This window comes from Podarcis pityusensis (genome assembly GCF_964106645.2).
Source record: "Podarcis pityusensis genome assembly, chromosome: 2".
In the NCBI taxonomy this organism is placed as follows: domain Eukaryota; kingdom Metazoa; phylum Chordata; class Lepidosauria; order Squamata; family Lacertidae; genus Podarcis; species Podarcis pityusensis.
Window position 1 is genome coordinate 81935136 of NC_138029.1, and position 27958 is coordinate 81963093.

Here is a 27958-nt window from a genome sequence, read left to right on the forward strand (position 1 = left end):
CTGCAATTCAGAGGTGTACCTCCTTCAGCACTGGAGGCAGAACATTGATTCTACCTTATTCTCCATGAACTTTCTCCATGAAATTTCATAAAATTTCCTTTTAAAGCTATCCAGGTCAGGGCCCATCACAATATATTGTGTGCTGTGTGAAATAGTACTTCCTTTTTCTGACCTGAACCTGCCATTTATGTGCACAATACTGCCATCTGACAACTTGGCAGTTACCATAAAAGAGATGTTGTGTATATAGGCACCAAGTCACACAGAATCCAAGCTTATTTATAATTCCGAACTGGTGTAATTGAGACTATTACATCAAACCCACACAGAGGGTACCTACTTGCATGAGATTTTTATTTTTTAACCCCATTGAACTCAATAAAAATTACTTCTGAGCAGGCATACGTAGGATTGCACTGTGAACATTTCACAAATTCACAATGCACTACTAAAAAAAAGGCCTATAGGAAAAGCCAGTGGAGATATCCCTGATTATTTCAATGCTTTTGAGAATGACAAAAAAACCATTGTTTAGCATCACATGGAATCTGTGCTGTCTGACAGAAGCCAATAGAACTCAATAGCATCTGCCCGAGTTGTCATAGGCAGGAAGACTATCTTGTATGCATTTGTGTTTCTAATGCTTTTTCAAATAAACCTGAACGCAAAAGTATATTCCCTCTATCCCCCTTTTCCAAGATCTCAGGAGGGGGGTGCCTTGCCAAGCCCTATTAACACATCTATACACTGTGTAAAATGCAGTGCCACAACTTTAACAAAGCATGCCATTCGCATCTAAGGGCTCATCCAGACTTGTGCTTGTCCCATGCCTAGAAAGCATAGGTCTGAGCAGTTTTCCACTTGCCCCACGCTTCTTCCCCAAGAAACAAATGTCAATCTGGAGAAAACCTGATTGACGTTTGCTCCAATTCAGTGGTAAAGATCAGGTTTCCTTGGGGGAAAGCGGCAGGGCAAGGGCAAGTCTGGATGAGACCTGAGGGAGTCTAGGGAAGCCATCCTTACTTCTTTTCCAATGCGTGTGTGCATGCTTTGGCGCATGTATGTGGTTCATTTGAGAGTGTGCACAAATATTTAACCAAACTCACCAGCGACATATGACCAGTGCAATATGACCCTCCTTTTTCTTCTTCTTTATCTATTTTCTTTTAATTCTTATTTTTTTAAAAAAAAATGCTTGATATTTGATGTTTATTTCTGTATGCTCTCTTTTCTTTGTTCTTTCAAGTTTTAATAAAAGAATTTTTTAAAGGAGGTAAATGTCAGCCACCCCTGACCTACACTCTGTCGTGCTTCTTTACTGCTAACCTCTGACACAGAGTGATTTGAGAGCAGAGAAGCGGCAGCCAAAAGGGTAGGGGGAGGTTAACCTTTCCTCTACTTGGCTATTTTCCTCCTGCAATTTCCTAAGTTCCTTTTCCCCCAGTTGAGGTAGTGAACGCATGTCTGATCATTCTGGCTAGTAGAAAGGGAACTGCAGGAAGGAGCTCTCAGGAAAAAGTAGCAGGTAGAGATCAAGTTAGGCACCCAGCCAGTCTGCTGCTACTACCTGGCACAGCCATACCATTCCAGTCACCACTAGATGCAGCTACGTGTGGTAGTTTTGGCTTCAGGTCTGCATTCACCAATGTAAATATACATCAGTGTCTTGCTTAGGTAGGAAAGGGACTGTAAACAAGCAAACAAAAAACCCCACTAGAATGTTATTTTCAAACAACACTCTGACCACGAATCAAGAGAGTGGGGTGGAGAAGAAGAAGAAAATGAGTTATCTCTTCTTTATATGACCATGGTGTAGCATTTTAAGCATTTTCCCCATCAGGTAAAATAACTTTTAAAAAAATATGGAAGTATTTTCATAATGGAAAACACTGTGAGCAACTATAAGCATCAATGTACACAAATGAGCGGAATGTTAGTTTCCACATTAAAACTAAATGTGATGCAATGAAAACAAAATCAGTAGTTAAACATGACTGTTGATCAAAAATCCAGTTTAACTAACAAAGTGACAGAAAACTGAACTAGGTGTTAACACTTTTTAAAAGATTATTAATGTGGCTTTTGACAAGCGGTTTGCAGCACAATCCACTGTAAAGCAACTTGAACAGAGCACAGTAAATACCCATCTTCTTAGTCCAGGCATGCAGTAATTATGTAAAATGTTCTTTTTGTTTAAAAATCCAGATACTTTCGTGTCATGCGACTGGCCTATTATCTTCACTGGAGAACCTTAAACTGGCTCTGCTCCAGCAACAGTCATGTGCAACACGGCGTGGTATACTGCATGTTCTCATCAGTATTGCTAAATGGATGGAAATGCACATAAAGCAAGAGTGTGGATATAGATCACATTAAAGCACACACAACGACACCTGACCTGTACATGCAGTTCCTAACCTAGCAGGGCAATCCACACACAAAACCTGGTTTCTATGTGCTGCTCTCTCTTGTGGGATTAGGGCAAGTATCTATGGCAAGAATGAGGAACCTGTAGCCCTCCAGTTGTCAGACTCCAACTCCCATCAGTCCCAGCCAGGATGGCCAATGGTCAGGGATTATGGGAGCTGTAGTTCAGGAGCATCTGGAGGGGTATCTGTTCAAGCCTTTAGTGTTTTGGCACCTACCCATTGGAATCCCCCCTCCTTGAATATTACACAGGTGCCATGTCTGCTGTCTTTTTGCAGAACTTCCTCTTTAAACAAGGCTACTGCGTTGAGATCTTCCACAGTCTGCAGCTGTGTTGGAATTATTTTAAAGATTTATTATTATTATTATTACTATTATTATTATTATTTTATCATTTGCTTTTTCCTGCTCTGGGCTCATTTGGGAAGAAGGGTGCAGTCTTAGACGCTCAGGCACATAAGCTGGGTGCCAAATGGTTACAGTCACCACAACAGCATGTCTGTTTGCCAGATGGTTGGACTAGAAGACCCTTGGGGTCACTTCCATTGCTGCAATTCTATGTTTCTATGATCTCAACTGCTCTGCTTGACTGTAGCTTGCTCTTACAATGATTTACTTGTCCCAGTATGCAAGAAGGAGAAACACACACAGTGCAAATGGAAATGGTATTGGTATTAACTATGGACTAAGGCAGAGGTTTTTAAATTTTGGTCTGTGAGTTCCATTTGGTTGGCCTGTGGAAAAGCTGCAGCACACTCAAAGTATATCTGTACTCCCCCTGCACTTACTTTCCTTGATGTGATGATGCCTAGCAAAGGGTCCACGATTCACACAGCAGCACAGAAGCACAAGAAGTGCATCTTTTGTTGCGCGTGAGTCTGCTGGCTCGATGGAGCTGTCAGCTGCCAATCTGGCACCCAGGAATCTCTACCTAGTTGCAATTGGACCAGCACCAGTAGCAAAATGCACCAGGCACCTGGGGAATTTCAAGCACTGGAAGGGTGGGATACAAATTTAACAAAAGTTGTTCCCCATCCCTGAGTTATGGCAAGCTGGCTTAGCTTTAGATCCCAGCCCCAGCTTTCAGCATGCAAGAGAACAGTTTTGAACTCGATCCTAATCAGCTACTCTGAAGTAAATGTTGTTGAAATCAATGAACCTCACATTTGAGTTCTGAGTTAATGGTGCCAGCATTTATAAATAATTTACCAAACAGTCTTGTTCAGACTACAGTCTTATTTTCTATAAGCTTTACAAGTTGATAAAGGGCTGTAATGTGACTATTGAGGCCGGTATATTTAAGTTGCTTATGTCATCTAGACCTTTATCAGGTGAACTAGCTCAAATCAAGTTTGCAACAACCAAGCTATTTAAGGTGATGCCATTTTCATTAATCTATTAATATTACAAAACTTTACTTCCAAAGATTTGTAACTAGCTTTTAAAATGTGCACTGTAAATGGGAACTGGGCCTTTACTGTAGCAGCTGTTCTTGTGATTACATTATTACTTCTTTTAGCCATTATACATGGAAGATGGAAGATAGCTGTAAAACTGAATTCCTATTATGCATACAAAGTTAGCATTTGTTTGCCAGGAATATTGTGCAGCTGCAGTTTAAGATATAAGGTACATCCCTACATTCCATTGAAAACAGAGTCTCACATTTCATCAGTTTCAAAAGAAAACGTTTCCATCCTTTACAGTCATGGGAAATATGTTAAAACAGAGTTGTCAGACAAAAGAAGCCAAACAGCAAAGTTAGTAACAGTGCAAGATTTTCACATTTATAATTCTGAAATGCTGATCAGGGGTTTTAGACATTGCAGGTTTGCTCATAACATCCCAAAAATTAGCCCCCAAGATGTTATATTTTGCCAAAAGAGGGACTTGAACTGTGCTTACATTATGATTCCTGGAAACCAACTGTTTCCTATAGTGTATTTTATCATTGTGTATTTTATTGCCTTTTTAGGAATTACACCAAAGTGGAGCAGCATGCCTGCTACACGGACAAATGAACAGAATACAATGCAATACAAAAGACTGCAAAAAAAAAAAAAAAATTAGAAGCCTAAACTATAGTATGAATGGTTTGTTGAGCAAGGAACAATTGCCCTATAGGTTCTGCATATGTTCTTAAAGAACACAGGGACAAGTTGTCCGTGGCTTTGAAGTTCAAAAACATCAGCAGCTATTCCCTAAAAAACAATGGGGAGCTGGTATAAACTGGAACGCTAGTATAATATGGTGCTAGTATGTAACCCTGTCAGGAGATGGCCACCACATTCTGCACAAAATGAACCTCTCAAACAGTCATGAAAGATGTAAGTCTTTAAACTGTAAGTCCCACTTTAAGGTTGCAAAGGTGGTCTACACAGCTGACTTGTAAAGGAGAGGCTGCAGCCTTTTTAGCAGGTGGAATGGGGAAAAGCCCATCTGGCCATTGTAAAACCAGCATTCAAGCACTGCAGTTAATGTAGAAATGCCTCAGTGCTGTGACCCTGAATGATCTAAGAAAGCCAAAAGTTCATAACCAGAATTCAAATCCCATAAGTCGTAACTTAAGCTTTTCAACTTCAATCATCTCGGCTGCATCCTGCCTCCAACAAAACTGTACACTAGGTAACCCAGAAGTTGCTAACTTTTATTCCACGAGCACAGTGGTGCCCTTAAGGTCAGGTCTTCCGCTGGAACCCATGAAGTCTCTGCCATCATCACCCTCCCCACATGAAAATCATTGCTCACTCACTGCTCCCTTGGTCATGAAATGGTGAAGGTGGTTACCTTTTTCTCCCTTGCAAAGTATAGATAGCTGAATACCAAAGTTGGAAGAGGGACACTCTTTCCCACATTCTGACTATGTACACATTAGCTCAAAACACAGTGGGGGACATCCACACACACACACACACACACACACACACCATGAATTTCAAGTGCATTAGCACTTGCTGTACACACCAGAGAGGGAGCAGGGGTGTCTTCACCCAATGATGTTTCCACTGCCCATTACCTGCAACTCCCCCCCCAAAAAAAAACCTATTCAAAAAAGCTGTTATCTGTGCATGTACAACAGCTGTCTGAACTGTACACGTTGCATTTTCAAATTGAATGGAAGGTAGCTTAAAGGAATACAGTGCTACCTCTGGTTACGAACACTTCTGGTTATGAACACTTCGGGTTACAAACTCCGCTAACCCAGAAGTGGCTGCTCCCAATTGCGAACTTTGCCTCAGGATGTGAATGGAAATCGTGCATCAGAGGCGCGCACACAGCGGGAGGCCCCATTAGCAAAAGCGCACCTCAGTATAAGAACGGTTTCAGCTTAAGAACGGACCTCCGGAACAAATTAAGTTTGTAACCAGAGGTACCACTGTACATCAAACAAAAGTACTTATCAAGACTCTACAGGATACATATGGATTGTGGCAAATGTCATGTGTATTCAGCTTCTAACACCAGTGGTGGGGCACATGGAAGCCGAGCAGTGATGGGTACTCAGCCCCTCTTTCTTTGTGGATTTCATGGCTCAGAGTAATTCTACTGAATCTGACTTTTACCCAGATACCAGACATATTTCAAATGGCGTGGGGTGTGAGCTGATGCAGGGGAAAGCAAAGAAAAGGGAATAGAAGAAATATTGTCCACAGCACTTGCTCAAAAATCAATTTGTGACCCTCAGCCCTAAACAGGTTGGAAACTCCTGAGGTAACCTGTAGCAGTACCTGTAGAAAAAACGAAGGAGGGATAGAGTAGGTATCAGGTGCCAATAAACATTATGTCTGTCCTCTCACCTACTGGCCTTAATTACACGTCGAACAGAATGGGGAGACAAGATGGAATCACAATGGAACCCCAAATGCAATGACCAAGAGAGTGGCAAGGCAGGAGGGCCTCCTCCATTGGCCTGCCTGGGATGAAGTGCCAGTTGGCTCCTCTGTTCCATGTTGATGACTGAAAAAAGCAACACAGATCCAAGTTGGGTTTTGTTTTTTTTACTTTCTAAGCCTACCGTAAATCAGGATTGGGTAACCTGAGACCCAAATGCAGACTTATAGGCCTCTTTCTCTAGACCCTGCTTCAATGGATGCCTGAAGAGATGTGTATTCCTGTGTGTGTGTGTGTGTGTGTGTAGCCCCTTGACTTCTGCATGGCTGGGATGTAATCTACTATATAAACACTAGAGTTCCATGTGTTGTTCTGCCCCTTTTTGCCTCAGGCCCTACCCATCAGTGGCATAAGAACATAAGAGGAGTCCCAATGGATCAGACCACCAGGGTCCATCTAGTCCAGCAACTTGTTCTCAGTGGCCAACCAGATGCCTTATGTAAAGCCCATAAGCAATTTCCCCACTTGTGCTCCCCAGTTACTGGTGTTCAGAGGCATAGCACATCCCAACCCAAACTGCAGGAAGTACACAGCCATCACAGCTAGTGGCTGTAGATAGCCTGCCTTCCATTAATTTGTCTAAAACCCTTTTAAATCCATCAAGTTTGGTGGCCTTTACTATATCTTGTGGTAGTTAATTTCATAGTTTTATTATGTGGTGTATGAAGAAGTACTTCCTTTTGTATTTCCTGATTCTTCCAACGTTCACCTTTATTGGATGACACTAAGTTCTAGTGTTATCGTAGAAGGAGGGGAGGACTTCTCTTTATCTACTTTCTCCACATGATACATAATTTTATAGCTCTATCATGTCCCCCTCCCTTACTCACTTTTTTTTCGATATTAAAAAAGCCCCATAGGTTGTTCCCAAAATACAAGGCTGTCCCAACCATCTTGGATCTTATACAGGGAACCATCAGCTGTTCTACATCATCCTCAAACCTTAAAAAAGCCCATTACATTACATTACAAGTGCAGACCTATATAGAGGCTGGGACAGGCCCCAATGACTGTGAACTGGCCACCTCTTTTCTTTTTGAAAGTGGTAGAGATATGCTGGACATTGAACTTCAACATGCATTTCAGAAATAGAAACTGCGGGAAATATGAGGTTTGCATGAACAGTTTCAAATGTTCTATAAATGTGTCTCATACAGTTTTCTTCGCTCTTTTTTAAATATGCTAGATACCTTAGTAAGCCAGTGGTTGTGAACAGGAAAAGTTAAAATAGCATTACATTCACTGCAATACCTCAAACAGGTTTCTAAAAGGGCAACAAATATATGCTATACACACACACACTAGGGGAGGAACAGCAGGTGCAAATCTGGGGCTTTGCATAGCCGAAACACCCCCAAGCTGGCTGTGCGGCTGTCCTTGTGTGTTTTATGTTAATAGTTGTTTTCATTGCTGTTGTTGTTGTTTTAATAATATCTTTTATGCACATAGAAACTAGCAAGCACCCTTAAGAGAGGAAATGGGTTCAATTTCTACCTTAGCAATTCTAAGAGAATAACAGGTCCAAGCCTTTAAAGGTAACCCTAACCTCACAGGTCTGGTGAAATCTTTAGAACCAGCTTCAAGCACTCCTGGGATGTCTCAAGATGCAATATGCACTTGGTATACATTCCCACTGAACAAAAATTGAACGCAGCAGCTGTTCCAGTCTGCCAAATCTACCACACAATGATCCTGGCAGGCTAGATCAGCAGTCAGTTGTTAACTTGGACTTGTACCCAGGCCCTCAACGAAGAAGCTGGTTTTATGTAAGGGGAAAGAAAGAAAATAGCAGCAGCACCCAAGATGTTTGGAACTATTCACAGCACTGCAGTCTCTGTCCCAGAAAGCAAACAGATGATAGACAATTAATGAAGTGATAGAAAAGAAAGAAGGTGAACTTTTCATTGAATAAGTATACAGAGTTTCTTTTACTGAGCTTAGCTTTGGTTACTCATGTCTTATAATACAGTGGTGCCCCGCAAGACGAATGCCTCGCAAGACGAAAAACTCGCTAGACGAAAGAGTTTTCCGTTTTTTGAGTCGTTCCGCAAGACGAATTTCCCTATGGGCTTGCTTCGCAAGACGAAACGTCTTGCAAGTTCTTGCGAGTTTGTTTCCTTTTTCTTAAAGCCGCTAAGCCGTTAATAGCCGCTAAGCCGCTAATAGCCGTGCTTCGCAAGACGAAAAAACCGCAAGACGAAGAGACTCGCGGAACGGATTAATTTCGTCTTGCGAGGCACCACTGTATGTACTATTCTGGTTGTCCCACCTCAAACTGGACATTTATTATATTTATAACCCACCCTTTAAGCCTTCAGTCTTCAACCTCAGGCATAGGGCTGGGAAAGATCCAGCTGAAACCAACCACTGAAGGAATCAATGAATTATACAGACCAATGGTATAAAACAACTTCCTATGTTTTCTGTATCGAAAAGGCTTTCAGAGTGGCTAACCAATTAAAATAATCCATTAAAACAATGAACTTCCTAACAAAAAAACAGAACATTAAACAATCAGGGGCTAGACATTAAAAGCCAGAGCCATAAGCTAGATATTGAACATCTTCACTGTTAGGAAGCATTTGGGGCTTTTTAGCTAAAACAAAGGTAGAGATACTGTATTATAAACGCTGTGGAGAGACTGCACAGTCCATTGGCTCGGTTGAGACACCAGCAGCTGCCTTTGGCTCTCCTTCAGCTGTCACCTACTAGCAACCATTTCATCATCTCCATCAGATAAGCTGAGAGACCAACTCCTTTTGGCTCCTCCTCTCCCAGAACTGTTTCCTTCCCAGCTGGTTATAAGGACTCTGCAACTGGTGCCTGATTTTGCTTTCCCCTTCTCCCTCTTCATTGTTTTCTCCTTTTATGCCTCTCTCTCTTTTAAATTGTGACTCTGAAAACGGGGGCTGTCTTGTTTTTATTCACCTGGAAGCTGCTCTGGAAGCCCTTTCTGTTGAGGAACAGAGTCAGAATGATTTAAATAAATGAATCACCCAATGGAACTGAGAGGCAGCAGGTTCAACACAGACAAAGCCAAAAGGTAGCACTTATTTACACAATGGATCTGGCTTAATGAAATCTGCCACCGCAAAGTGCTGTGACAGACACTAGCTTAAATTCATTTATCAAAAGGGAGTAAACCACTCAATGGAGAGTAGCTCCATGTTCAAAACCAGTATACCTGACAGTCAAGTGCTAATGCAAAAAGGGGTTGGCACTTGCCATCATGCGCTACACTGAGAACTTTCCAAGTATCTGTGGCAAGCTGCTACTGGAAGGACAACTACAAGACTAGTCTTAACCAACATTGAATTCTTAACCATCAGGAAGGGGTCTCCCAGTATTCTTGTTTGAAAAACATCACGAACAAACTAACCACAGGTACAATCATCATTAAGATGCACATCAATCCAATCCTTTCTAATCACACCAAGAAAGGAGGTCATGCGCCAAACTATATAAACCCCTGTCCTCTCCCTTTCTTCAACCTTCCACATTTTTCAGCAAGGTGTTTCCCTCCAAGGCAGAGCCAGAACAAACCATTTGGCGTCTACTGAGTGAAATGTGGGCCGCCGGATTTATTAGCAGGCAATCCAGGCTGGTTTCAAGGAAAACGCAGGTCTGGGCAGTCGGCTGATATTAACACTTCCAGCGAAACCTTGCATGTTGGAAGTTTTAAAAAAGAAAACCCATTCACTCCAGCACATTCCGCCGCCAGACAGCCAGCTCCCCCCTCGGTCAAACCTTGAGGAAAGTCTTGAAGGAGGGGGGCAGACAGAGAACAATGCAGGACTCTGGCTTCCGTGCAGTGAGTGAGATTTGGCAGTCCCAAGTCAACTTGCACGGAAAGTTTTTCCCGAGGCGCAGGGAGATGAGAAGCACATGCAAGCAGGGAGCCCTGGAAAAGGGGTAAGAGAGAGAGAGATTTAGCAACTCGCTCCCCGAGTAGCAAAAGCTGCCACCCCAAGCTCACCTTCTGGCTCCATCTCCGTTTTCAGCCCCTCAGGAGACGCGCCTCCGCAGCTTTGGACGGGCCCTGAGGCGCACGGCTGGGCTGCACAACGGCGAAGGAGGCGCCCTCAGAAGGGGACGCGGGGAGCTGCTCGCCGTCTCTCCCGCGCGCGCTTTCTTTCCGGCGCCTGCATCTCGCCCTGTGGCACCGGCCGGGAGGAGGAGGAGGAGGGCGGCGGCGGCGGCGCGCGCCTCCCGACAGGGCTGCCCGCCACCGCGGTCCCCACGGCTCTCGCCGCCGCCGCGAGCCAGGCTCGTGCGCTGCCCCGGTTGGGGGCCGGCCGACGAAGGCGTGCGGCCCGGCGGGGAGGAACGTGCCCAGCCTGCCAAGGCGCCAGGTGCAGCCGCAGCACAGAGGCTGGCGGGAGCGGGGAAGGGGGTGGGCGCCTTTTGGGTTCAGGTTTCTTCCACTCCCCGCTCGCATCCCACAGCCGGGAAGAGCGAGAAGCCTCTGCTGGCCTCGCTAAAAGTCGGGGGGATTGTGGGTAAAAAGAAGGCCTGAGCTGGGAGAGGACGGGGGCCCCAACCTTGAGAAAAGTTTTGCCTTTGGTCTTTTGTTGGAGGGCAAAGAATAGCCCCTCCGAAGCCTGTTGCAGCAAAAGCAACAAGGGGCTTGTGGTAAGACTCTGTTCTTCTTTTAAGATAAAACAAGAAATATTCCTCAGTCTTCTGCGAAGATGCCTGCCTATGAGAGGTGAAGAAAAGTGATAACACCTGGCAAATATTTGAGTAATGGGTGCCCTGGGCAGGGCCAGACCAATCATTATTTTATATTGTTTACTTATTTACAGTTCCGGAGCCCTGTTCGCATCCAGAAGCGAACAAAACCCGCGGGTCGCAATTTGCTGCTGCTGCGCCTGCACGTGACGTCATTTTGACCGCTTGCACATGCGCGAGCGGCGAAACCCGGAAGTAATGCACTCCATTACTTCCAGGTTGCCGCAACGCGCAACCTGAAAATACTTATCCCGAAGCTACTTCAACCCGAGGTATGACTGTATTCAAATGTGCTCATCATTGTCTGCACAATCCCAGAAGACGAAGCACTAAAACAATGCACATTAGTTCATTTAAATCCAGCTTAATATGTAAACAGTCAATGCCCTAACAACATAAATACATCAGCTGAGTAAGGGGCACCACTCGAATAAGCAGCATTGACTGAAGATTGAACTGGCCGTCACTTTCTGTAGGGTTGCCATATTTCAAACAGTGAAAATCTGGGCAGAAAAGTTATTGAGCTATTTTAATCGAACAACAGCACTGCTGGCATGGGCTGCCATACATCTGATTTTTCCTGGACATTTTATCGATTTCTGCCCGGACACTGCTGCCGACGTATGGGCAACCCTACCTGCTGAAATGAGGAGGCATCAGCCCAGGAGGTGCCCCATGACATCTCTGTGCCTTGGTGATGGTGCTGATGGGTACTAGATGCACCCTGAAAAGTATTTCCCACTACCACTTTAAGTTCCTAGCTTTCAGTCACAGTATGTTAAGGTATGTGCATACAACTGGCAGCAATGAAACTGCTAGCACATTTGCAAAGCCAAGCAGTGTCCGGTATGGTTTCAAATTGGATGGGAGATTGTATGTTGTGATGCTTGCATTGCAGTGGATTAGACTAGACTCAGCTATACAGCTGAAAATAAAACATTTTAAGTGGGTTTTAAGTGCAATATACAATGTGACACTAGATGGAGACGGTGAGCTTTATAGAAAATTCAACGTATTTTTAAAAAAGCATTTTCGGAACTTTTTTTATATGTGTGTAGATTCCACCAGGATGACCCTCAGGGTCCCTTCCAACTACAATTCTATTATTCGAACATGGATTTAAGTATGCTCCCCTAAAATAGTCCTGGCCATCACTTTGCTTCCTCAAATTGTCTTGCTCTGGCATCCTAGTGTATATCTGTACACTGGTACCTCGGGTTACATACGCTTCAGGTTACATACGCTTCAGGTTACTGACTCCGCTAACCCAGAAATAGTACCTCGGGTTAAGAACTTTGCTTGAAGATGAGAAAAGAAATTGTGCTTCAGGTTAAGAACAGTTTCAGGTTAAGAACAGACCTCCAGAATGAATTAAGTACTTAACCCGAGGTACTACTATACTAGAAAAGAAAGAGGGATATCTGATCCTAAGCAACGGGGTCACATCCGCACCATACATTTAAAGCACATGACTCCCTGCAAAGAATCCTGGGAACTGTAGTGCAGTGTTCTGGGAACTGTGGCTCTGTGAGAGGTAAACACAGTCCCCAGGATTCTTTGGGGGTAGCCAAGTGCTTTAAACGTACCGGTTGGATGTGGCCCATAGCACTTGACCTCACACTTGTATCCCCTTTGACTCCCTTGTCATCCAAGCGTTCCGCCACCTCCCTCGCCAGCCTCTTGCTGCCTACTAATATAATTAAAATGGGTTTTTTATGCTTATCTTTTTTGTTTTTAGCAATGCACTCCTAGAATTATTCTTATGCATTCCTTCTTGTCTGCTTGCATTCCTTTTGCCAGTTTGTCTTCTCTTTTGTTTTCATTTGGACAAAACTTCCATTTTCTAAAGGGTGCCTTCTTGCCTCTAATAGTCTCAGGATGATAATGGAGAAACTTGTAGCAATTAATTAGATTAAAATTATGTGCCAGATTACAGAGAGACATGTTGGGTCGGATAAACACACGTGTTTGTTTGTTTGTTTGTTTGTTTGTTTGTTTGTTTGTTTGTTTAAAGCTTTTTTTTTACCCTGCTTCTTCAGCCAAAAAGGGTTGCAGTTCAGGTTACAAGGCATAGGTTGTTACAAGCATAACAACAAAAGGGGGGGGGAGTCCTTTGAGGGAGCAGATAGTCAAGAGGCAGAGCTGGAGGACTAAAGGTGACAAGAAAGTGTGGTTTGGGTCATAAGAGTAGTAAGATGGTGTGGGGAGGACCCGAGCTTTGAAGGTAAGGACAAGGGATTTGTGCTGGATCCAGGAGTGGACAGAAAGCTAGTGTTGGGATTTAAGGTTGGGTATCATGGGAACAGAGCAACAAGGAAGGTGCATTATTTTGCCATGATATCTGCTGTTTTTTATGAGCAAATGCTTATACGGTGCTATTTTTCAAGAAAAAGAGGTGCTGGAACTCATTATGAACACCATCCTTGGTTTTTTTTACAGTGGCAATGGGCACCCACCTGAGAGGTGGCAGAACTGAGTTCCGGCAAGTTCCGGCGGGGGGGGCGGAAGCCCTGTGCTTATACATATGGGAATGACATAACAGCTTTGTAGGATCAGGCCAAAAGTGTATTTCCTGTGTTTGGTTTCTTGGAGAGGAGGAGGGGATGCTTATCAGTGTGGCAATACCATTAATTCTGGAAAGCCAGTGTGGAATTAAAACAAGGCTTATGTATCTCATTGATGAAAGAACAGGGTTGGTGATCTTTCAGTGCTTGTGGTTTCCTTTAAGCTGCCACAGGAAACACTACAAAACCTGGGGAGGAGGGGGAGGAGTTCAGCTCCAGTGCTCCTTAACTAATGTGGTTTGAATTTTATTTGCCTCCCAAGGCAAAATGTAAGGCTCATCTATTACTCATTGCTGCCATCTAATATTCTGCAGTAGAGTTGACATTACACATCACATCAGAAAAGAGAACCTGCCAGAATGACTAAAAATTTAGGTTATACTTAATAAATCGTAGTCTCTGGCAGCTAATGAAAATGCAAATAATCACGGAGAGGCAGTGTTATTACTATAGGAAAAAAGGACTTAAGCATTCATATACAACACCAACTATATATTTTATTAGTAAGCAGTGTCAAAATACCCTTTGAAAACTACACTTCATGGTACTTCCTGTGTATTAGGATTCCACATCTGTCATGTTGACCATTCTTTGGAGTACATTTCATGCAGGTAGGCGTTACAAGTTTCTCTTATGATTTTCCACTTCTTCAGCAATGATTTGACAAACACCTCAGTCCTAATCATGTTTTGTTAAGTGAGACATTTCCTGGTACTTCCCATCTTGCAATTAGAGCTGGAGATAATAGAATCTGTGGTATGTGATACTTGATTTGAGGTTATCATTGTAAACACAGTATTTCCAGTAAATGAGGATAGCTGCTTTAGTTCAGATTTTATTTTTCAGTCTCCGGTGCAAAATGAAATATTTTAACGTGGAGCTTCTCTTCATTGTCTCCTTATACCACAAGAGCAGCAACACACAAAGGGTAAGGAGGATCGGTTCAACTTGAATTTATATAATCATTCATTTTTGCTGACCATAATGCATTGATATTGATCCACAAGGAAAACATTTTGTGCACAGTTCTGTTCTTCCTGGTGGTGTGCTTTTCACATTACTGAAGATTCCCAAAATATGCTCATGATAAATAAATCTATACATATAAATTCCTCTGCATTTTATGAGTCATCAGAGACTATAAACCACAACATCTGAAAGTAGATAGTTTCTCCTGACACAATTTTCATTTAAGAGATATGTGTTTCATTCACTGCTGTATGAGGTAATCCTTAGGGTGACCCTCATGTGCTTTTGCCATCATATGATACTCTACTGAATGTACAAAGTGCTTCCTTTGTGCAACAGCTCCCTAGTTATAAAAGGCAGGATTTTAAATTAGAGCCCACTTCCTTAAACAAGAATTTTTCTCATGAAGATGAATTAAAATTGTTGTACCCTGAATATTTATGAACTTTGCTACTGAAGTTCTTTGGACTGAGATCCTATCACATGTAAACAAACAGCAAAGCAGTGAATTACAATTATGCCACAAATGGGAAGCACAGTTACACTTACATCAAACTCTATGATGTTATTCTGGATGCAGAAAACTGAAATGTATACTAAGAAATGGCTTTTAGAGTGCAAGTTTATAATAACTCATTGTCAAGCAGTTTATAGCTCAGGAAACAGATATGGCTGGGGCTAGAGGAATAGGCTGGAAAAAATACTACAGCAACTGCTTGCTATTAAGACTTCCTGGGTAAGAAGGAGATAAACACAGGTCCCCTGGATCAGGCAACACACACAGTTCTCTGCCCACAAAGCTGTCCTATTCATTTAAATGCAGAGAGATGGTTCACATGTCCACAATTCACACATACGTTTCGGCTACCTTTATTGGAATTCATGGAGCAGCTCATCTGTGCACAAGCTCCAAGGGTACATGAGCACATGCAACTATATCAGTCGGGTGCACTTATATGAACTGCTGCCACAGTTCAAACATAACAGAAAGATAACAGGACAGTTAAGGCTCTGTTGCTGTGTCTGATCCAATAGATGGCTTATTCTGATTCAGTCCCATTCAATGCAGTGGGATTTCAGCCTAATAGGGATGTTTGTCCTTAGCACAAGTATTATGTCTTTACTTCAAACAGCAAGTGGCAACGTCTCAAAATTACCTAAACATTTTTATCTGTAAAGCACTCAAATGCTCTGGTTTGTTTGTAAACTATTACTGTTTTGTTTTTATTTTGTTTTCAGGAAACAGCTGACTTGAGCAGGCTTTTTGTGTTAATAATGTTGTTCTTTGCCATAAGTTAATACTTCTGATGATGCCCTTCACAAATAGCCCATTTCAAGGAACTTGCTCGTGGCTCTTCTTGTGTATGCAACCGATTGTGTGTGTGTGTGTGTGTGTAAGGGTGTATACAATACTCAAAGAGAATAAAAGCTCCAAGCACTCTTTAAATCTCACAATGACTTCCTGAGGTAAATTAGGCAGAGAAAGCAGTCAATTAGCCTTAGGTCACATGGCAGGCTTCATATTTAAATTCAATAGTCTAGTCACTTCACCACACACTGTGGTCACACTGACATTGCTGCTGTTACTGCAAAACTCATTGCTGGATAGCAGGTTTTCAACCTTTTTGAGTCCACAGCTCCCTTGACCAACTACATTCTTTCTGCAGCATCCCTGTGAAGCTCAGGAGCCTAGTTGTGTCACCCCTTGCCTGCAGAGCTGCTTTTCAAACACAGTCCCTTGTAGAGTGTTCCCTCAGCCTCTTTTCTCTCCTCTGGGCAGCCGCAGCTACCACCCCTGGTCTCTGAGCTGCCCCCCTTGCCCAAAGAGAGGTGCCTCCTCACACTGCCCCACAGGGGCCTGGGAAGCACCCCCTGGCCAACCCCAGAGGCACCACTTGCCTGCAGAGCTTGTAGCTGGGGCTGCTGCAACAAACAGCTATGCAAGCCTTTGGGAGACAGAGACATGAGAGGGCATCAGAGGAGGGAGGGAAGGAAAGAGGGACAGAGACCAGTGTTGCCCGCGGCACCCCTGACCATCATTCAAGGCACCCCAGGGTGCCACAGCACACTAGTTGAAAACCACTGCTGTATAGTATCAGGCTTGGACCCATTAGGAGACCAGCAGGGGGAGTACTTTTCTTCCTTACTGGAGCACTCACAGCCAGGCTAGTGGCATACATTAGTAAGATTTCTATCACTGGAATATGAAAGGGGTGTTGCCTTTAGACATTATTCCTTAAGAGCTTTGGGGTGTGCACCCATATATTTTTTACTGATTATTTCAACGAAGGAAGAAGGGAGTGGTGGTATGGGAAACAACAAGACAAATAAATAAGGACAAGGAAGAGGCACAGAGGCAAAAAGCCAACATGACGACCACAACAAAAGTGGTCAAGAAACCAAAAAAGATAGATTTTTCCCACAGAGAAGAAGACCTGTGCCAAGTTGACCAGAGCAGGACAGATCAGGATGACCAAGGGCCGGATGACTCCTCTTTCTCCTTGTTTGTGCACCACACAAGCAGCCCCTCACTCCCATGGATCTTTCTGCAAAAGGTGGCCAGCAAAGCTCCAGTGGAGACAGAGTCACGAGACAGTGACAGGCACAGGCAGAAGAAAAAGGCTGGAATGAATCCTGCAGAGGAGGAAGTTCCTCTTCCTCCATTATTGCTGCTGCTGGAGCCAATCACCAGAGACAGATGCAGGCAGAAGCTGCAGATCTGTTCCAGCCTTTTTATTTTTCCTGCAACCCTCTGCTTCCCTTAATCCCCCCTCCCCCTTAAACAAAGGGGGGGGTCTGCCTGAGCATTAGAGTGTGGCTGACACACCTCATGTGCACATCTATGCTTCAGAGTAATGTATGACAGTACAATAAAGAACATACAGGGTGTGCTTTTCAGGGCTCCAGAAGGCCTCAGACAAGTGCTGTCCAGGCCTCCCCAGAGGAGGGGAACTTTCCCTGCTACTCTGAGCAGCTTACAGTCTTGCTGGCAAGTTATGCATATGTTGGTGGGGTGTGAGATTGCTCCCTACCTCTAGAATTCTCTCTCTTTAGAGGCATGCATGGATAAATTGTTGTTGTCCTCCACTACTCACCTCTCCAGCAACCACCAGGAAAGTTATCTTCCTCTGATGTTAATATATGGGCAGATGGATACAGGACAATGCATTCTCAAAGATATCCTACTTTCTCAAAAATGGCATGAGAGACCTCTTTGTCATGAAAATACTCTTGTTGACTGCACTTCTGTTGTTAACAAACCACTTTGACATTTATTTGTTTAAGCACACCTGGAGAACGCCAACCATTCTTGTATATGCAGTCCTTCTTGTCTCCGCCACCCTCTTATTTACCATCAAAGCAAATATTTGATCATCTATCACATCTGCTGCCTCTGCTCTTCAGAGCAACAGTGGTGAGCCAAGCAATTGGCTGCTTCAAGGCCAAAGGCAGGTGGTCACACAAATATAATTTAGATTAGAGTGATGACCAATATAGATGGCAGCTGGTGATGCCTTCCTGCTGAACTACTGAGATCAAGAGGAGAAAAATACAGATGAGGTCTCCTCATCCTTGCCATTACGCACAGCACTAGCTCACACATATGATGCTATAATTTCATGCTGATAACCATCCCTCATCGCTGAAATAACAGTAATAACAGTACAACCCTAAGCATTCTGACTGAGCCTCTCGGGCTTGCCAATCAGAAGGTTGGTGGTTCAAATCCCCGTGACAGGGTGCTCTGTCCCAGCTCCTGCCAACCTAGCAGTTTGAAAGCACACCAGTGTGAATAGATAAATAGGTACCGCTGCAGCGGGAAGGTATATGGCATTTCTGTGCGCTCTGGTTTCTGTCACGGTGTTCTATTGCACCAGAAGCGGTTTAGTCATGCTGGCCACATGACCTGGAAAGCTGTCTGTGGACAAACGCCGTCTCCCTCGGCCTGAAAGCAAGATGAGCGCCACAACCCCATAGTCGCCTTTGACTGAACTTAACCATCCAGGGGTCCTTTAGTTTTAGCTTTTTTACACTCTAGTAAAAATGTTTAGGTTTCAGTGTAAACATCTTTTTTTAAAAAACTGTGGTCAGTAGCTAGTTTTTCTGGATGGCTACTATGGGAGGACAGAGTTCATAGAGTTGCATAGAGTTCTGTTAGCATAGTTGCCAACTTCTTTTCTTTAACTCTAGGTAACAGGGAAGGAAGCCAAGCTTCTCATATGGTCAGATTTGGCCTAGGACCTCCAGTTGATGATCCCTCCCTTAAATATTGTATACAAGGAATAAAGGATTTATGAGGTGAGCCCACACTGTAGCAATGAAGAACTTTTTACAGGCCTTCTGTTTGTTTGCTGTATCGGATTAAAATATTCAAATAAAATAATAAAATTTTGGCAGATGAAGCAAAGTTCCTTTGTAGGCTTACCACCGGAAAGCAGAAACTTTGTAGTCCAGCTCTAGTTCATCAGCTGATTTTCTACACCCAGGAGGCAAGCAGCACACACGCATAATATCCAGAGATTTTATATAATTTAAGAAAGGCATAAATGATGCCAGATACAGTATTTGTTAGCTTGCCAATATTTATAGCAACTCAAAGAAGCAGGGTAACTACTGTAGGCCACAGAAAATACATACAGTGGTACTTCGGGTTAAGTACTTAATTCGTTCCGTAGGTCCATTCTTAACTTGAAACTGTTCTTAACCTGAAGCACCACTTTATCTAATGGGCCTCCTGCTGCAGCCGCACCGCTGGAGCACGATTTCTGTTCTCATCCTGAAGCAAAGTTCTTAACCCGAGGTACTATTTCTGGGTTAGCGGACTCTGTAACCTGAAGCGTATGTAACCTGAAGCGTAGGTAACCTGAGGTACCACTCTACTTTCTTCCTTGGATTGTACACTCTAAATACAGTGGGGAATAATATCCAATATCACCTAAATGGATTTCTGCTTATGCAACAAGACTTCTCCTCCTTCTCTTCCCCCAAGCACCTTCCCAAGACACACACACAAACACACACCAGTCTCTTTCAGAGGGTCCTCTGTTCTCCAGAGAATTCCGCTGGCTAACACCTAGTGAACGTTACACAAAAGCAAGTTTAAATTGAAAACAACACATGAAAAGCTGCGGCCCAGAACTTCAATAATACATTGTGTAACCAACATATATTTGTTTAGATGCATGCAAGGGTCCATGCTTGGAAAAAATGCCTCACCCTTTAAAAACCAAAATCCCAGGTATTAACAGTTTAAGAAAGATGTGTATCTCAGAAGATTGCATGGTCCTATTGAAAAAAACCATACACAAATAACAACTTTTTTTTTTTTTTTTTTTTGCAAAGGAAACATTTCTTCTGAGACACAGTGAAGGATGAGGGTGCAGTGAGGAGTCAAGTGCCCCAAATAGAAGGGAATTTAATACAGCTGCTTGACATCTCCATCTACTTGCATTGATTGTTATAAGACAATTTTGTGCAGTACTACCATCTAGTGGTCCCTTTGTAGCATGTCTTCTAATTATTTTTAATTCTTTAATTCATTGCATAGGAATGTTTCCTTGAATTCGTCGCTAGTATTAAAAAGTACCTAGCAGTTTCTGCATGGAAGAGAGCCATCCACAGTTAAGTAGCTGTTCGCCACCTTCTTTCCAATAGTAATCCTGTGCCATTAAACCATAGCAGCAGGAGGCCGTAACCTAACCAGGGCACTTTTCTCAATACAGGTAGGACTGCAGTGGAGAAAAATGACAAACCAGGTCCTGAAGTCCTGCTAAGTAAAAGTGTTATTTCTTACTTGCATAGCAACATCAGCACTCAAGGTATTGTGGGCTGCTGAGCTCAGTTGTTGCATTTTGGCCCTTCTGTGTCTCCTTCCTTGGTTCTGAATGATCCCCCTTATTTGCAACTAAAATCTGTATTGTGCCTGCTTCCGGGTTGTACCACACTATTGGCTGGCACATAATTCAGATATTATTTTTGTTCTTTGCCCCCTGATACAGAGAGGTGTGTTCCTTGATAACCTTGCTTCCATGGCAAGTGTTCTGTGTTGTCCTCAACTCTCGGTCCTGTTCTGCTCCCTCCAGCCACATGGTGCTACTGTTGATGTTCTAGTGAGCCAGTGTGGTGTAGTGGTTAAGAGTGGTGGACTCGTAATCTGGTGAACCGGGTTCGCGTCCCCGCTCCTCCACATGCAGCTGCTGGGTGACCTTGGGCTAGTCACACTTCTCTGAAGTCTCTCAGCCCCACTCACCTCACAGAGGTGTTTGTTGTGGGGGAGGAAGGGAAAGGAGAATGTTAGCCACTTTGAGACTCCTTTGGGTAGTGATAAAGCGGGATTTCGAATCCAAACTCTTCTGTTCTGTTGGGTTCTGTGTGTTCCTACCCAGGAGTTAAGATCTGTGGGTGAAGTCCCTTCTTACTCAGGGACTTGTGAGCAACTGTTCTCAGCTGCAGCACTTCTGCCCTCTTGTCACCTCTGTTGATAATTAGACACCAGATCCAAGTGTGGCTCATTACTCAAGCTTTTGATGCCTAACTTTGAGATATCACTGCCATACAACTTAAAAGTTGGGTATATGGAGTTCATGTATTTTCCCCTGTTTTTATTGTATGTGGTCATTTCATCAGTAGCTACTCTGAGATCTTTAGAATAAATACATTTAGAAACAGAAGAAAGGATCCCCCTGCTAAATGCTACATCATAACAATCCTGAATTCAAGGGCCAAATATTCGTCATCCATGTACTCAGTATGCTTTGTAAAAGACAGAGTAAAGCAGAGAAAAGTTTAAAAAGTAAAGGTAAAGGGACCCCTGACCATTAGGTCCAGTCGTGACTGACTCTGGGGTTGTGGCGCTCATCTTGCTTTATTGGCCGAGGGAGCCGGCGTACAGTTTCCGGGTCATGTGGCCAGCATGACTAAGCTGCTTCTGGCGAACCAGAGCAGCACACGGAAACGCCGTTTACCTTCCTGCCGGAGCGGTACCTATTTATCTACTTGCACTTTGACGTGCTTTCGAACTGCTAGGTTGGCAGGAGCAGGGACTGAGCAACGGGAGCTCACCCAGTCGGGGGGATTCGAACCGCCAACCTTCTGATCGGCAAGCCCTAGGCTCTGAGGTTTAACCCACAGCGCCACCCACACCCCTAAAGCAGAGAAAAGTTACTTGAGAATAATTGTCCAAGGGCAGTGAGCAGAAAAGCGCACCTCCTGGTAGTCTATTTACAATTGCATTCAGATCCCCAACCTGCACTAGATGTTAGGCAAGCACAAACGTTGACTGGCTTTAGGTGCTTGCTGAAGAACTGGGCTGCAATCTGACTTCTGAGTAGACATGGTGAATATTGTAGTGTTTTCTAAACATTCGCTGCTGTAATTACCTAGCTCACAGTATTTTAATTTTGTTACTGTGGATTTTCTGGTGGGGTGGGTGTGTTCTTGTACAGCATGGTTCTTATTTAATTGTTGTAAACCACCTGGAGTTTTCCATGAAGAAGGATATATAAATATTTTTTAAAAAAATGAAATAAAAATAGTCCCAAGTTTGATAGGAGCAGCTCTACTTCTCCTTTTCATCTGCAGGTGTGGCAGTGGATGTGCTGGACTCTTGTCTTGCCTCAGTAATGTACTGGATGAGAGGGAACAAACTGAATCCAGGTAAGATTGAGGTACTATTAGTAGGTGGTTCCCTAGACTGGATGGGTGGCAGGTTGCCTGCTCTTGAGGGGTTCCACTCACTCTGAAGGAGTGGGTACATAGCTCAAGGTTACTTCTGTATCCTCTGCTGTTGCTTGAGGCTCACTCAGGTGGCTTCGGTGGCGCAGAGTGCCTTCCATCAGTTTCCATCAGTGCCTGGAGGCGGTTGGAGGATGGATGGCGGCTAATGGATTGAAGTTGAATCCTGACAAGACAGAAGTATTGTTTTTGGGGGACAGGGGGCGGGCTGGTGTGGAGGACTCCCTGGTCCTGAATAGGGTAACTGTGCCCCTGAAGGACCAGGTGCGCAGCCTGGGAGTCATTTTGGACTCACAGCTGTCCATGGAGGCGCAGGTCAATTCTGTATCCAGGGCAGCTGTCTACCAACTCCACCTGGTACGCAGGCTGAGACCCTACCTGCCCGCGGACTGTCTCGCCAGAGTGGTGCATGCTCTGGTTATCTCCCGCTTGGACTACTGCAATGCGCTCTACGTGGGGCTACCTTTGAAGGTGACCCGGAAACTACAATTAATCCAGAATGCGGCAGCTAGACTGGTGACTGGGGGCAGCCGCCGAGACCACATAACACCGGTCTTGAAAGACCTACATTGGCTCCCAGTACGTTTCCGAGCACAATTCAAAGTGTTGTTGTTGACCTTTAAAGCCCTAAACGGCCTCGGCCCAGTATACCTGAAGGAGCGTCTCCACCCCCATCGTTCTGCCCGGACGCTGAGGTCCAGCGCCGAGGGCCTTCTGGCGGTTCCCTCATTGCGAGAAGCAAAGCTACAGGGAACCAGGCAGAGGGCCTTCTCGGTAGTGACGCCCGCCCTGTGGAACGCCCTCCCATCAGATGTCAAAGCAATAAATAACTACCTGACATTTAGAAGGCATCTTAAGGCAGCCCTGTTCAGGGAAGCTTTTAATCTGTGATATTTTACTGTATTTTTTGTTTCTATGGAAGCCGCCCAGAGTGGCTGGGGAAACCCAGCCAGATGGGCGGGGTACAAATAATAAATTACTATTATTATTATTATTATTATTATTATTATTATTATTATTTCAGCTGGTGGCTCAGCTACACCCCTATCTGGACAGGTATAGCTTAACTTCTGTCATCCATGCTCTGGTAACCTCTAGGTTAGATTACAGCAACATGTTATACACTGGGCATCCTCTGAAGATGATTCAGAAACTTTAGCTGGTGCAGAATTCAGTGGCTAGGTTGTTCATCAGGGCAAGGCGGTATGAGCATATTACAGGGATCCTGGCCCAACTGCACTGGCTTTCAATTAGTTTCCAGGCTCAATTCAAAGTGAGGTTTTGACCTATAAAGCCTTAAATGGTTTAGGACCACAATTCCTCAAGGACCATCTCTTCCCATATGAACCGACTTGGACCCTCCACTGTGAGAGGTCTGGAGGGTGGCAACATGAGAACGGGCCTTTTCTGTGGTGGCTTCCCACTTGTAGATTTCTCTCCACAGAGAGGTTCACCAGGCACCTTCATTACATATCTTTAGGTGCCAGGTGAAAATGTTTTTCTTTAACCAGGACTTTGGCTGATCAACATTCTATGCCCTTTTAAATGTGTTTGTGGGATGGGGGTTATTGTTTTTTTCTTGTTTTATTATGTATTTTGGGTTCTATGTTGTGAACCACCCCCTGATCTTCAGATGAAGGGCAGTATACAAAATCAATCAATCAATCAATAATCATCATCATAGTCCTTTTATTCCCACTTACTAAAATGTAAGTCTAGGGTGGGAAACAATGGTGTGAGCTTCACTACTAAACTTTGTTTTACTAAGCTGCTTTTTATTCTTATATTATTTTGTTGTTGCTTTGTTTTTGAACTGCCTTTGTACTTTTTGAAATGAGAAGTAGTATATACTTGGTTTTAACAAATAGTCAATCAACAGGGAATTTAATTTTTTAACATCCATACCCAATACTGTATCAAATAGAGGAAGGTGACTCCCATGTTTATGGCCCCCTGTATAAAATGAAAAACATGTACGGTGATTCATTCACAGAGAGACTCGCTCCACTTTTCACCTAAAAATATCTTAGAAAAAGCAAGCCAGATGTGATATCTGAGTAGGAAGCAAACAAGATACACAGGAAGGAAAACCTAGAGGAGAAAGAGGCTCCAGGTATCACATTCCCTGTATAGATAGCCCTGCTGTCATTGGTTGTGATAAATAGCAGTTGCAGAAAGAGGAGCTGTCAGGAAGTGGTTCTGTCAAACTGCCCAGAATAGCCAATAAATTTGCAGAAGGTGATAATGACACTTGTCTAGGCTAACAGGAATAAACTGCTAGCAATGCCTGAATTGTTGCAAATGCTAGTGCTGGTAGGTTTATGACACAAGGACATTGAGGGATAATAATGCACTCTGTGCAGTATGGAGGACATACATGCGCATGCAAAATTATTTTTGAAGATTTAGTTGTGAAGGTTTTGTTTTCCTGTTTATGAGTTTTATACAACCTGAGGTGCCTTTTTCTTTTGAGGAGAGAAAAACACAATTAATCTCTTTCATGAATAAGCATATCTGTCAATATAATTTAAAAACAAAATAAATAACCTTGGGTGAAGATGTCTTACAACCATATTATGTTTATCGCATTTTGTATTTACTACTGACAGTGGCTCTGGCTTGGTTCTTTTCCAGCTCTGCAACCTGGGGTCTTCTGACTTTCAGCGACGGGACACATTCCTCCTGGGGAACTAGAAGCCATGTGGACCACATGTCAACAGTGAGCAGGAACCAAAGGCAAAGGTGAGCAGGGAGGCAGCTCTTACTATTGTACAGCAGGCTACAGTCCAGCTAGCCGTGTCTTCTTCTACCCAGGCAAACAAGAGGCATTAGCTTAGTTCAAGGGCCAGGTAAAAGCATTGGATAGGGAATAGAGCAGCACCAGGAAGGCGAGTGGTCTGAGAGGTACACGACATGGCTAGCCCTGAGGGCCAGAGGGGCCTGCTCAGGCTCCATCCAGCCCCAGGCCTGAGGTTCTCCCACTACTGCTTTAGCTGGAGATGACAGGAAGTGAACCCAACACCATTGCAATGCAAGGTATGTGCTCTGTCTCCAAGCCATGGACTCTCAACCTGCAGCCCAGCTGAAACAATTGTTTTATGTGGCTTCAGGGCTTTTTAGATGGAGCTCACCAGAACTCAGTTCCGGTACTTTTCAGGTGGGCACCATTGCCATTCAAGGGAGTTCATGGTGAGTTCCAGCACCTTTTCCTTAAAAAAAGCAGCACTGGATAGCTTAATTTTTGCAAGCCAGACTCCAAAGCCGCAGACCCTATTTTTAGAAAGCCCACCCCACAATCTGCAATATCTCCAAATTTATGATCTTCTTTACAGTATATGGTTGTTGTGAGAACTGCAGATAGCAAAATGTGAAGCACTCTACAATGCCAGATAAAATACCCTAGTAATAGGGATTTATGTGGAATTAGAAGTAAAAGAAAATGGAGTGCCAAGATTTCAGATGGAAACAAGAGCAGGGGGAAATCACTTTCAAATCGTGTGGCAGTTTTAAAACATCCCAAAGGATGAATCTTTGTCTGTCAGTCCATTTTGCCCCTGCCTTTTAACACATTTTTTAAGTCTATCTCCACTGGACCACCACATTTGGCATTGGAAAGGATTATGGTGGTGGTCTGATTCTAGTGCTGTATAGCCCAATTCCGCCATATTTACTTGAAAATAAGGATCACTGTCTTAACCGCAGATTGCTAGTTCCGTTATCTGTGTTGGACGGGTTGAGAACTATCCTTCAAGGACAATGTAGTCACAGCATATCTAAGAAAAGACAATAAACAAGACAGTGTGGCTGCAAAACATGGCGTCATACTGCCTATTTTTACTCCACTTATCTCATGAAGCTTCAAAGCAGCTTATAATAAATAATACAGTGAAAATGTTTCTGACATAAATGAACGCACAAAGGTGGCTGTCTTCCACTTGATGTGTTTTCTTTCTCCTTTTTATTGGTTTCCTCTTTCAGCGACAAGGTATTTGGTTTGCCGCTCTGCAGAACTGCCCTCTCACCTGTCTATCAGTCACTTCAGACAGAAATGGTGTTCCATATTTGGAGATATTTGAAAATGAGTGTTGGAAGGGAGGCCGAGACCCTCTGCATTCTTTGCCAGCTTCAGATTGTTCCCCACCCTCCACACTAAGAAGTTCTAATATTAACTGTGCATCTAATTTAATATCATCTATGCCTAATATTATGTGCAAATGTACTAGGGAAATAGTACGGGGCTGGTTGCAGATTGTAGATACAAAGCAATGAAGGTTGCCCAGTATGTTGAAAGGATGTGCTTAACTAGAACTTTGTGGCACAGCCCAACCTATGGCTTTTATCACTTTTGTGATGTCATGGTAGCTGGGTGCATTGTTTCTGGGTAGAAATGGTGCCCATGAGTGCTGGTTCCTTTATATCTAGGCACTGTTGCACTTACTGCCAAAATGAATTCACTTTTTACATCCTCCTAGGCAAGAGAATGCATCACTGCTGCCATCTCCCTTTCAGAGTCAGGAACGTGGGCTACAGAAAATCCATATTCTTCCACAATGTGGCATGCCAGGAAGGCAAATAATTCCAGCATTCCCTGAAGTTAACAAAACAGTGATGGAATTCAGCAGCTCAACAGATCAGTCACCTAGTTCTTTTAAACTCAGTCTTGCTCTCATAAGAAATGTCTACACTATAATTCGATTATTTTTTATGTCTGTGAAGAGCGTCACTATAGGCAGGCAACAAGCACTCAGCATTAAATTGTTGATTGTTCATGACAGGTGGGAGTAAGCGTTAGGTTAATAGAAGGTTCCTTGTCCTGAGATTAAGCAGAGCAACATCTGTCAGGCGGAAGTTCTACCCTTTGCAAGCTTGTAAGCCCTTGTTGAACAACAATAATCAGACCTGCATCTAAAATCAAACCCTTAATAGTGTTATTACTGATGACACCCTTCCTTTTGCTTCATGTAAACCTGAAACACCCAATTCAACATAAGAAAGGGAAAGAGAAAATGTGTGCCAAGATAAATAGGTATTGTTTTTGATGTGGACTAAATGTTTCTCCTAATGTACTATTTTATTAACAGCTACATTGATTTAGATTTGCTATCACGGCTGCTGGAATAAATCCGTACAACTTTTCTGTTCCATATCCAAAAGCAGAAAGGCTTGTTTTTTTATACAAGTTATATTGGATCAACAATAAAGATCTGTTATCAAGAAGCTTGGTTCAGCCGATACTTTCTATACGCTCCCAAACTATGTGTGTGGTTTGCTTTTGCTCTGAGTAATGAGAGTTTCATTGTGGTAGCAGGGGCATCTCAGAAGTGCAAGCCACCGATAATCCAAACATGTGCCACCCACAGACAGGAGACTCTGCTTACCTAGTTGATTCCTGGAACCAATTACCATATCTCATGCAAGTATTGCCTATCATTTGGCCATGAATAATCTCGGTTGAATGAATGGATACCAGCCAACAAGCATATCCTGCTTTGAGTAAACAAAATTTGACATGTTCTGAAGAGTTTCAACAGGTGTGGCTACTGCTGGCTCTCCAGAGCAAGTACACCAATATTGGTTCTCTGTTCGATCATTGCTGAGCAAGGTATTTGAAGGAAATGCCGCTCTGTCGGTAGCATGCAATC

The 27958-nt window shown here is 43.5% G+C and overlaps 2 protein-coding genes across 3 annotated transcripts in view; one reads left to right on the forward strand and one right to left on the reverse strand.

Moving 5' to 3' along the window:
• FGD3 (FYVE, RhoGEF and PH domain containing 3) overlaps positions 1 to 10538 on the reverse strand; it is a 101296-nt gene extending 90758 nt beyond the window's left edge. Inside the window, exon 1 of the mRNA XM_080996742.1 lies at positions 10295 to 10538. Coding sequence (XP_080852868.1) covers positions 10295 to 10307 — 13 coding nt within the window. The 5' untranslated portion in view covers positions 10308 to 10538. The remainder of the gene's footprint in view (positions 1 to 10294) is intronic.
• LOC308472187 (uncharacterized protein) lies at positions 10104 to 27533 on the forward strand. 2 transcript variants are annotated; one of them, XM_080996846.1, is made up of 4 exons: positions 10104 to 10230; positions 22164 to 22238; positions 24951 to 25058; positions 26789 to 27533. In XM_080996846.1, the coding sequence occupies exons 1-4, from the start codon at positions 10106 to 10108 to the stop codon at positions 27099 to 27101; spliced, it is 621 nt and encodes a 206-aa protein (XP_080852972.1). In that variant the 5' UTR covers positions 10104 to 10105; the 3' UTR covers positions 27102 to 27533. The 2 variants fall into 2 exon arrangements, 1 of the variants encoding a protein (XP_080852972.1); XR_013983323.1 differs by lacking the exons at positions 10104 to 10230; positions 22164 to 22238; positions 24951 to 25058; positions 26789 to 27533 and adding exons at positions 11160 to 11321; positions 14460 to 14541; positions 18774 to 18881; positions 19926 to 20036.
• The last annotated feature ends 425 nt before the right edge of the window (positions 27534 to 27958 follow it).

What these genes read in the sequence shown, in the direction of transcription:
- LOC308472187 (XM_080996846.1), top strand. Translation starts at nt 10,106, where the DNA reads ATGCAGGACTCTGGCTTCCGTGCAGTGAGTGAGATTTGGCAGTCCCAA. An exon ending in CAGGGAGCCCTGGAAAAGGG is followed by an intron (nt 10,231 to 22,163) that starts GTAAGAGAGAGA and finishes TTTCATCTGCAG; the next exon opens with GTGTGGCAGTGGATGTGCTG. An exon ending in AGCAGGAACCAAAGGCAAAG is followed by an intron (nt 25,059 to 26,788) that starts GTGAGCAGGGAG and finishes ACATCCTCCTAG; the next exon opens with GCAAGAGAATGCATCACTGC.